At 33.1% G+C, this 12,500-nt stretch overlaps 1 protein-coding gene across 21 annotated transcripts in view; it reads left to right on the forward strand.

Annotated features, from left to right (window-relative positions):
- LOC145279820 (otoferlin-like) overlaps positions 1 to 12,500 on the forward strand; it is a 1,618,966-nt gene that overhangs the window by 776,457 nt on the left and 830,009 nt on the right. For all 21 annotated transcript variants that reach the window (XM_080131202.1, XM_080131198.1, XM_080131211.1 and 18 more), the window contains one exon: positions 7,690 to 7,824. In XM_080131202.1, coding sequence (XP_079987328.1) covers positions 7,690 to 7,824 — 135 coding nt within the window. The remainder of the gene's footprint in view (positions 1 to 7,689; positions 7,825 to 12,500) is intronic.

Below are 12,500 nucleotides of genomic sequence, written 5' to 3' on the forward strand. Positions count from 1 at the left end.
CACTTCAAAGACTGGCGAACGTTAAGGAACTTAACTGAACATTCTACACAATACGAACCAAACTGTTTTTTTTTTCACTTTACACTTACTAAATTTTAGTTATAGTTTGCAAAACTGGTTTAGTTCGGTTCGTATTATGTAGAAACTTTGGAAATTGATTCGTCTTTCTCTATTCGGTAGTCAGAACTGTTTACGCTGTAACACTGTCCAAGGACCAACACGTTGTAACCTCAGTCTCAAAGCAAACTAAGAATAGAAAAGAACTTCAACTTGCAACAACTACATTTATTACAGCATTCTCCCGTTAACGCTGTGACGTCCCTCGTGTGATCACCCACGCTTCAAACGTAATCTCGAATGTTATTCACGTCTTTAAGGTGATCGACCTTTTTAAAACTTTTATTTTTCTCTGCCGGTGACGTCATTTCGTATGCATTTGCATGTGCACGTCTGTGCTATGTTACAACGCCTCGACTGCAAATTTCTGGATACATGTTCCTAAAATTTAATCCCGTATTTTTTTTTTTCCATTTCTCTTTCTGTTATTTTTATGTGACTTTAATCTTTGCTAAGTTTGTTTTCTCTTTTCTCTTCTCGTTCTATAAGTGTTTATTATAAAAATAGGTTTGATTTTTTTAAAACTGTTTTATTCTATTTCTACTACGATAGCTTCTATTTTTTTCATATAACGTTTCCTATTCATGAAAGTATAATATTTGTCTAAGTTGATTCAGCAATAAAGTGGCAACCACGCATATTAACTTCTCCGAACCATTTCCTGTTTTAAATAGCATAGTAAGAAAACAGTGTTACCTAATTTGACGACACCGCGTTCCCCGCTTTCTTGTTTGTTTCATTTCATTTTCGCATATATTTTTTTAAATAAAAAAAGAATATTAATTTTATTTATTGCGGACTATTATCCTCATCTTTCTTAGTTGTTGTTTCACAACGTTTTGGCCAACTATTCCTCTGGCCTTCGTCAGGTGGTAATCGCGGCGGAATAGGAACTCTGAATCTCCTAACTGTATTCTCAGCAATTACTACGGATGGCAGTAATTACTATGGATGCAGTTAGAAGATTCGGAGTTCCTATCCCGTCACAGTTACCACCTAATGAAGGCCAGAGGAATAATTGGTCAAAACATCATGAAACAACAACTAAAAAGATGCGGATAACAGTCCGCAATAGATAAAAAAATTAATAAATAATACTCATCTCAATAATGAATTCCAATCAAATAACTTACAAAAAAAGAATAACTTGATTTTTTTTGTACAACTTTAAAATGTAGGGCAACAATAGGATATTGTTTATCAAATATAATAAATAAAAATATCCATAAACCGATTTTATTTCAAATAAATGTTTATTTACATATATTTTTTTTAAATATGTTTCCTTACAGAAACATATGCACAAAATAATGATTATTGAGCATAACATATTATGAATTTCTCATATTTAATAAATTAAATAAAATACGAAAAACAATGTCTTTATAAGAGTAACCCAGAGAACACATGTCACTTATAGGTAAAATGTCCTCAACAATTTTATTCATTGTTATAGTTTTAAATTACCCTTGTCCCCCTGTCCCTCTAGGATTATCTCTTCCAAATACTTCTAGCGGTAATAAAATGGCATAGGTTATTCCCCTTGACCGGAAGAAGCCATTCCGCCATTATTCAACACTGTACGAGAACCACAGCACGTGTATGTCTATCAAGGGTATACCAGTCTATTCTTCCCTTTTCAAATATCTTTTCACTTACTACATCCATCATATGTAAAGGTCACATGAGCGAGTAAGTAAAAGAAACATAATATTAGTTGTTTTAGATTGATTAAAGGAACGCAATTGGGCAGAGTTGCCAAATTAACTAACACTGTTTACTTCCGATGACGTTCAAAACAGAAAATGATTCCGATAAGTTTATAAGCCTGGTTGCCAGAAATGTTGGATTTAATTTTTATTATTTCTTCTGCCATTTGTTTGTAATGTCTCTTCTGTTTTGAAAGAATCTTTTCTCGTCTGCTCAAATAAATTTTTATAAAACGCATTATTTTATATAAAAAAACAAATCAAGTTTATAAATGTATCCCTTTTTTTTATTCAATATTGTTCCAGAAAAGGCATGAAGCCACTTGATGTAAGAAGCTAACAAAAATATTACTTCCTAGTCAAAAGTTTTTATAGTATTGTATGGATAGATTCTGATGCAGAAAACAGTAATTCTTCCTCCTTTGTCACTGCAAGATGGAATTCTGTTTATTTGAAGTTAAGACCAGTACTAAGTTTTAATTGCTGTGACAGTGTAAAATGCTTTTTCACGCAAATGAAATTGAATCAAATTTTTTTTTTTTTTTTTTTTTTATAGAGTGATAGGGATTCAATTTTTGTAGGCAGCCAAAATGAAACCTTGATAAGGATCACTGAAATTTAGTTTTGAGACTTACTGACCTTCTGACCTAAAATTCACCAAACATTAATTCTATTGTTTTTGTTCTTCTCCTCAATCATGTTTTGCAAAATAAAAAATAACAATTTTCCTCTACAAAACCAACCACCATTTGAAGATATAATCACTTGAAATGTAAAAACCTTTACTAAAATCACCTGATTCAGCAGTGTGGGAATAAAAAAAAAACTTATTCTTCGAGTAAAGGTGATTACCAAGTGATTGCGTAAGATTCGAGGGGTTGCAAAGGATGCCCTATGCAACCCCCACACCACCACTGCGGTCGAGTAATAAAGTAAAGCAACGCAGAGAGCAACGGGTAACAAAGTTTGTGCTAACCGTTCGCCAGTACTTCATAAACACAACTGGCCACTAGTCAGAGGCAAGTTCCTTTTATGACAAAAGATTCCTGCCTCCCACTACTCCTCCAAATCTATATAAGACTCGTCCTCTTAAACACTCAGATTGGAATTCCGTCCCCGAGGTCGGCGCCACCACGTAAGCAATCCTCTTTTCAATTTTGTTTTATTTTCTCACAGCATTAAATAACCCCAAAAGGGTTGATATGCCGTAAAACATGGTAACCAAACTAAACTCCATTAAAAATATTTGAAGAGATAAAGAATCTAAAGCATAAAACCTTTTACTAAAATGAACAAATGACTGATATGCTGCAAAAACAAAACAAATAAACCAATCAACCAACAAGATAAATTGATAAGGCTTTCGTTTTCATCCATGTTTGAATTCGTATTTTCAATCTTTGTTGCAAATCGACCTTGTTATTCATATATGTCTATGCATAGTATATTCTTCATAAAAAACTAAAAAAAAAATTTAAAAAATCGAGGAGTGAATGAAAGTTCTTAATAAACACTCGTCTAGCTAAAACCACTATCAATAATTTCCCCCACTCTTTATCTGTGTCTAAACCTAAACGTAGATTCCATGAACAAAGTTTCTTTCTTACAATTGCACGCCTGTGGAACTCTCTTCCATTTGCCTGCTTTCCGGATGACCATAATATGGTCATCTTCAAGTCCAATGTAAACAAGTTCTTGATGAGCCGTTCCCCTTAAGTAATCCAATTTACTAAATTTCCACTAACAATTACTATGACATTGTCCCATTGAACACTGTATGCTTATTAACCCTTGTCCTCGAGTGGACTCTGAGCCTTGATAAGCGGTGACTCCTTTGTAAAAAAAAAAAAAAAATTTGAAACCGGTTTCAAAACCTAGAAGTGATGCCCTTTTTCTTTCCCTGTAGCCTTTTTCCCGTTGAAGAAAATCGGCGAATCTGTCTCTGTTTAGCATTACATTTATAGCAAGTGCTCGTCTTATGCCCCCCCCCCAGTCAGACTTTCGCAAAAGAATCACTTAATTACAACCACTCTCAACAATTTTCCTCACTCTCCAGCTGTGCCTAGATTTAAACGCAACTTCCATGAACAAAGCTTCTTTCCTAAAATTGCCTGCCTGTGGAACTCTGTTCTGCTGGCCTGCTTTCCAGCTGACTACAATATGGTAGTCTTCAAGTCAAGTGTAAACAAGTTCTTGTTGAGCCATTCCCTTAAATTATCAAATTATACCCAATTTCTGACACTAACAAGAACATGCTGTTGTCCCGGTGACCACTGTACATTCACTAACTATTATCTTCAAGTGACCCCCCACCCTCTAAAAAGAAAAAAAAAAAAGGAATTGAAATAATGTTTTAACTAGCGAGACCTGTGGAAATTCCACAGAGGACTCATTCATATGTAATATATTGATGTTGGCATTCTGTAGATATTCCGTGTAAATGGAGACTTTTTTGTTAAAACTGCAAAAGTATTTATCCAAGCTAGCAGGGATGCGCAGTATAGCCAGGTCGTAAAATGATATTTTAATTCTTGCATATTTCGTATATATAATTATAGAGTTAATGTTCTATCAATTCTTATATATTATTAAGTTGCGATTTCAAAAATAAAAAATATGTCTCTATGACTTAGGTTCATCGGCTTGAATTGAAACCGAATCACAAACTTAGAAATATATATATATATATATATATATATATATATATATATATATATATATATATATATATATATATATATATATATATTTCGGTTCCTTCAGTTATAACCAAAACCAAAACTTATGAAGAATTCTTGATAAAATTATATATAAAAAAATAGATTACTAAGATGCCATTAGCTAAAATCAAAACCGAAAACAAAACTTATGAAGAATTCTTGATAAAATTAGTTTTGAAAAATAGATTATTGGAATGTCATTAGCTTTAATTGAAACCGAAACCAAAACTTATGAGGAATTCTTTATAAAATTATTTATTACAAGAAATGGAAGTACATAACAAATAAACGACCCGGATGGCACAGAAAATAACACACACGCTATCGTATTAATATATTGACTAGCGGGGCCTGTGGAAATTCCACAGGGGACTCATTCATATGTAATATATTGATGTTGGTATTCTGTAGATATTCCATGTAAATGGAGACGCTCTGATATTATTGTAGCTTTTTTTTGTTAAAACTGCAAAAGTATTTATCTAAGCTAGCACAAACGCCCGGTAAAGCCCGGTTGTAAAGTACGCTTAAATATGATATTTTAATTCTTGCAAATTTCGCATATATTATTATAAAGTTAATGTTCTATCGATTTTTATATGTTATAAAGTTGCAATTTCAAAAATAAAAAAAATGTATCTATACGACTCGGGTGTATTGGCGTGAATTGAAACTGAAATAAAAACTTATGAAAAAAAAAATAAATAAATAAAATATATATATATATATATATATATATATATATATATAGCTTGAGTTCCTTCAGCCATAACCGAAACCAAAACTTATGAAGAATTCTTGGTAAAATTATTTATGACAAGAAATGAAAGAACATAACAATTAAATGACCCGGATGTAAGCATGACACAGTAAATATACATACATTATCGTATTAATATATAAATTCTTTTGTGGACTCTGAAAACTTTTGCATCAGTGGTCAGTAGGCCATTGTTCAGCTATAATTGCTGTAAATAATGTAGCCTCACTGTACAATTAGTAGAATGCGACGTCAGATCTTTGTCAGGAAAGAAGCTAAGCAAAAGTTTAAACATAAAGAAGGTTTCAATGTTTTTATAAACCATCAAATATTTTGCAGTTGACGAGCACTTCTATGGACAATGTATTTTCTTTGTCCACTTAATAAAATGTCGGGAAAGCAGTTTTTGAATTTTATTTTTTTTATAGAAATCGCTACAGACATGACATGAAGCCGCTTGATCTAAAGAGCTAAATAAATGAATAAAAATACCACATCATGGTCAAAAGCTAGCCAGCTTGCGGATGACACAACAAACATGAGAGGAAAGCAAATGAACACATATCTAAGAAAATGGCTGAAACATTAGAGGATGACCTCCAGTTTGTTGTGGAATAGGGACATAAATGGATGGTAACATTCAACGTTGCCAAGACTAAGCTTGTTTCCTTTAATAATTACAAGAAACCTTCCCAATCACTGATAGTCATGGCTAACGGTGCACTACCTGAAAGCTCCCCTCAACTTAAGATTCACAGGGAACATGAATGAGAACAGATCCATTGAAGGCATTGCCAAAGTTGATGAGAAGGAGTTGGGTTCTCTCTACTGTGCTAAAGGGTTACTTATGCCTGAGAGTATCCTGTACCTGTATTAGGCCAGCATTGGCTCATGTGGGGAGTATTGTTGCCACATTTCAGCTAATGCATCTGCTGCTAACCTTTCTCTTCTCGACAGGGTTAAAAAAAGAATCACTAACCTGATAAGTCCCGCTCTGTCAACCAAACTCCAACCTTTGCCCCATCGATGAAATGTTGCATCCTGTGCTTATTTTTACAAGTATTTTAATGGAAGGTGCTCTGACAAACTCCAAGCACTTGTACCCCTCGATGTAAATACCCCTGACAAACCCAACACGCAGCAAAATTCCACCCCTACACTATAGAGATTCCTTAATGCCAGAACGTCTTCTACTCTAATAGTTTTTTTCCCTCAAACAACTAGACTTTGAAATTCCCTCCCGGGTTCCTGCTTCCTCGGTAAGTAGAAGTTCAAATGTAATATGATCAGAAATCTTGCTGCTCAACTCCCTATATAGTGTATCTGCAAATTATGTCCCAAATACCCCCCCTACATCCAAGTAGCACTGTGCCTTGTTTGGGGTGAAATAGCAATTAAAAAAAAAATTCTAAATGTTACATCGATAGATTATAATCCAGAAAACAAAAACTTTCCCCTTTGTCAGAAATGTCCTTCATGGAATATGAAAGACTAAAGGACAAAATAAAGGGGGCAGGAGTTACAATACTGCCGAAAGTAAAGCCAATATCTATGTTAACAAAATATTAAACAAGAGTATTTAATTATCTCCTTTCAAGGTCAGGTGAAGTTTTGAACAGCCAACGCACAAGAAAAAGTGCACTCTATCCTATTAAAAATAATGCCTGATCGTCCGTCGGCATTTTCCGGTAAAGGCGCCTCGGGTGGTTAGCAAAAAATGTAACCCTTTCTCATAGAGAGGATATATAGCCTAGGAAGGTAGATTTCCTAGAATGGGACATAACTATGTGTATTAGTCCAACAGTAGCAGGATCACTGTCCGACTCATTGTCGAAGACGTATCTTTGATACGTCTTCGACACTCAGTCGAAGACGTAAACAACGCCTACTGAGGCTATGACATCAATAAGTTTAAACAAGAGTAACATTTTTTCCAAACATTTTTAATAAACTGAACAAGATGAATACGAGACTGTGTTATAGTCAAGATTGTCTGCTCCTTTTTTTACTTCTGGTTTCTGCTCCTAAGATGGGACGACAGTAACAAGCAAGATATAGTCCCTTCTGATTAATGCTCATCTTCATCTCAGTTGGCGGGAAAACTTCCTACCTTTCTTATGTTAGGAATGGCTTTCCTATCCCTTCAACCATGTTTAATTATCTATTCAAATGGTCAGCAAAAACCGGAAGTCAAAAAGAGCAGAAAATCCGTGTCTGTTTTTCCTATCTTTCTCACTTAATGAATGTCTCCAATATTTAATGGAAATAAACCAAAATGTGTCACTGATGCACTCACATCATATCATGTGTTTGCGTTTTTTTTTTTTTTTTTTTTTCATTTGTATGAAATCTGTTGAAAGAAAGAATCTACTTTACGTTTCAGGTTTTTCCCCAAGAACTGGAAATTCAACAAGACTACAGAAACTTCACAGACTGGCTGCACACGTTTGAACTCTACCGAGGGAAGAAAATCAGTGGAGATGATGCTGATGAAAGTCGAGTTGTTGGAAAGTTCAAAGTAAGTTTCTCATATATATATATATATATATATATATATATATATATATATATATATATATATATAGATGTTTTTATTTGTTTTTGTTAGCGGTACTTTCTTGAATGAATTCAAGTATTTATACGAAAGTGCATTTTTACCTAAATGCTTGTTGGGAATAATTTTCCCATTGACCAATCTGGTACCCTCTTTTATGGGGAACGGCATATATATTATTTTAAAAATATAATCATCCACTGACACGTGTTTCGTAGTCCACGACTCATCAGAGTGGCTGAATCTAGGTGCCAATTTCGAATCTTGCTAGATTCAGCCACTCTGATGAGTCATGTCAGTGGATAATTATATTAAAAAAAAACATATATATATAAACTGTGCCAATCGCTTTATTGCAGATTAGTAAAATATCAATGTTTCACTAAATATACGTCACAACAAAATGAAAATTATATCACCAAACGACTGTTTTAAGGTTAGTTATTTCCCAAAATTTTTATTCAAATTCATGCGATATTCACATTATGATATTCTATTCGTTACCAAGGAATTTCCACTATCTATTGCTTTATTACAGATCTCTTAAAATGTTGTTTTATGGGGAAAATAAAATGTTTAATCATGAAAACTTTACTTTTTATTATATTTTCTGTTAAAGAATAATAAACAAAAGCACATCCTAGGTAGAAACCTCATATAAATTAAGTATTTATCGACATATTCACCATTTTTTAAAATAACTTAAAACAACTTTTTGTCCCCCAAGGAAGTCAATTGTTTGATCTTAAAAGGAGCTATGGCTCTAGCAACATCAACTACGTTCCTCCACAAGGCATCCTTTGAAGTAAATTGCTCTCCTCCCTCATAAAATCCTCTTTTTAATATTGACCAGAGATATTCAATGTTGTTAAGGTCTGGAGAACACGGTGGTCAGGTCATGAGAGTTTCCCCAACGAATCCCATGGATTCATGGAAGGCTGCAGTCGCCCAATGGGATGGTACATTGTGATGTATAAAAATCATCTGAAAGCGACATGACAATAGTAGGTCATCTAGTCATGTTGACAAATGATTATCCAAAAAGGCTGTGTATGCATTGCTGGTAAGCTTTACACCCTCTGACACTCGGCATGGTCCAACCAACTAATCTCAATGATTCCCACGAAAAACGTGATGTCTCCACCTCCTTGTTGGCGATAAACTCTGTAACGGGTCGGAGTTCCGTTTGGGTTTCAAACTTTGGTCCATCTTTCCGGACTGTCAAGAGTAGCATGGGCCTCATCCCCAAAATAGGACCTGTAAGAAATCCATTTTCATGTTATTCTGTGTCTAAGCCATTCGTTTTTCCCTATGCTATTTGCTCAATAGAGGCGTTGGAAGAGGTTTGATGTTCCTTGCAGTCTTATTCAACACATTGTATCCGGCCTGCATGGATCTTGGAGCGATTCCAGCCTTTTCAAAAATGGAAGCACTGGTGCTGTTTGTGTTTCGGTTGACTTCCCTAAAAATTTTCCGAATATCGCAATCCGAAAGGTTTCTCCTGGTGCCCTTATTTTTCTGGATTTGGTGTTCGGTTGCTCAAGAATGAGGCCCAGGTTCTTGGATCCTCAAAAAAAAAAACCATTAAATACACTAAGCCTCAAAGGGAAAGAAAAAGAAAGAACAACAATCGCTCCTGATGATAATCGGACGCACCGATAGAAAGCACTTGAGTAGAATATGGCTGAGCAACAACTATTTGGCGCCATTTTATACAAAATGCCGGCTGAAATTAAAATGCCACTCAACAAATGAAAAAGATATCCAGAAAAATCGGAAAAAAAAGAATAACTCTATTGTGTTCAAACAGACGTGCTTGAATATATATATATATATATATATATATATATATATATATATATATATATATATATATTTTTTTTTTTTTTTTTTAATCAGCTCATATGCATGTCACGTTGGTACAGCGGTGACGTCATATACATGTCACATTGGTACAGTGGTGACGTCACCAGGTTTTGTAGCCAATGAATGTGCACACCTGTTTCTTTGTTGTTTTAGCGATGTTTTTTATTTTTTTTTTGTAATCAGAAAGAGCCTAGTTTAATTTAGATTTTTATTTATATTTTATGTTAAACTAGAGTATATGTTAATGTATCTGTTTATCTATGCATTAATACGATAGCGTGGGTATATATATATATATATATATATATATATATATATATATATATATATATATATATATATATATATAAGAAAAGGATAATTCCAAAGGTTTAATATATTTAAAATCAATTAACCAATGGTAATGTACATATATCAATAAGAATTAACGCAATGTGAATTGACTCAAATATTAAGCAACATGATTAACATTTCGGTAAACGAGCATATATACATATATACTGGCAAAAACCAAAAACAACAAGAAGGAATAACTTCATATTTGTATTTTTTCCAATATTAAAATTGTTTCGACTTAAAGCAGACAATTTAAAATCATTTAAACATTTGTGGAGTTACATCTCATCAGATATGTTTGAAAAAAAAATACAAAGTTTGTACGTATCTTGACACATTTTCAATCTGTTAAAACTACATCTGTCAGTTTTAACAGTTTTAATATTACGTAGGAATGACATCCCTGGATTTTAAATGCAGATATTACGGTCACAGAAGTACATTCAAATACAAAAAACGACTAGTAAAAACAGCATTAGAAAACAACTACTGTGAGCTCAAAGAAAGTGGGCAATAAACGATAGTAGACTGGAAAATAGTACGACAAGCAATCACATGTAAAAACCAAGATGGTCCGTGTAGGCCATGTTTGAATGAGAAACTAGTTATCCTAAATTTTTAAGAACTCCAAAATATATTAAACTGCAGGAGTGAAATAACAAACGTATGTATACACAAAATAAACTTTACCTTAAGATAACGGCTTGGTTGTTTTGTTTTATGGTATATCAACCCTTTTTGTGTTATTTAATGCCGAATCCAGTTATTTTGGAAATAGTATTCATGTTGCATCCAGTTATTTTCTAGAAAGTTATTATATCTTCAATCGCTAGTTTGTAGTGTTTGGTTTGATTGTTTTACCGTAGATTTTATTGTTTTTGTTTCCATGCACTGCAGAACGTGAATGAGTTTTGCAATGCGAGAGGGAAAAGGGTTACAGTATTAATGTTTGGTACATTTTAAGTTAGGAAACAAGTCAGGAAGTTGTAGAGATAGAGATAGAAAGAGAAAGTGGAAATGGGAAAACGTGGGTTGTTGTTCTTGTTTTTTGTTTTGCAGAACATAATTAAGTCTTGCAAAAGGAAGTAGAAAATGAAAAGCATAAATGTCAGGTGTATTTCGTCTCTTTGTAGCCAATCTCTTCAGACAGCCTGATCTGGTAGCACCATTTAGAATAACGGAAAAAATGATGAACGTAGAGTACTAATAAACAATAATAACAATAATAACAATAACAAAAATGATAATCATAACTATAATAATTAACTAGCGGGACCTGCGGAAATTCCACAGGGGACTGATTCATATGTAATATATTGATGTTGTCATTCTGTAGATATTTAGCGTAAATGGAGATTCTCTGATATTATGGCATCTATTTTGTTAAAACTGCAAAAATATTTAACAAGCTAGCAAGGATGCCCGGCATAGCCAGGTCATAAAAAACGCTTAAATATGATATTTTAATTCTTGCAGATTTCGTATTTGGGTCATTTAATTATTATGTAATTCCATTTCTTGTAATAAATAATTTTACCAAGAATTCTTCATAAGTTTTGATTTCGATTTCGATTTCGATTATAGCTAATGGCACTCCAATAATCTATTTTTTAAAAATAATTTTATCAAGAATTCTTCATAAGTCTTAGTTTCGGTTTCGATTTTAGCTGATGGCACATTAGTAATCTATTTTTTTTTTTAATAATTTTATCAACAATTCTTCATAAGTTTTGGTTTCAATTATAGCTGAAGGAACTAAAGTTTTATATATATATATATATATATATATATATATATATATATATATATATATATATATATATATAAACTTTAGTTCCTTCAGCTATAATCGAAACTGAGACCAGAACTTATGAAGAATTGTTGATAAAATAATTTTTAAAAAATGATAGATTATTAAGGTGCCATCAGCTAAAATCGAAACCAAGACTTATAGAGAATTATTGATCAAATTATTACCCGAATGTAAGCATGACGCAGAAGAAAAACACACGCTATCGTATTAATGCATAGATAAACAGATACCTTAACATATACTCTAGAATATAAATAAACATCTAATATAAATAAACATCTAAATTAAACTAGGCTCTTTCTGATTAGAAAAAAAAAATAAAAAACATCGCTAAAACAATAAAGAAACAGGTGTGCACATTCATTGGCTACAAAACCTGGTGACGTCACCGCTGTACCAATGTGACATGCATATGAGCTGATTAAAAATAAACTAAGATAAATGTACAAAATGTATGACGATTTTTTTCCATTTGGACCCATTTCTGACCCCTTAAAAATTGTTTTAACCGGCTAAACACCCATAAAAGAACGGCTCAAAAGAAAAAATCTAATCATTTGAGACCCCTAGCGCCGCTCTGCGGCTTTTGGTTTACAAGAAGATGGAGTTTGAAAATATGGAGACA

Source organism: Euprymna scolopes, chromosome 7 (assembly GCF_053919585.1).
Source record: "Euprymna scolopes isolate OS-2025 chromosome 7, ASM5391958v1, whole genome shotgun sequence".
Classification (NCBI taxonomy): Eukaryota; Metazoa; Mollusca; class Cephalopoda; order Sepiida; family Sepiolidae; genus Euprymna; species Euprymna scolopes.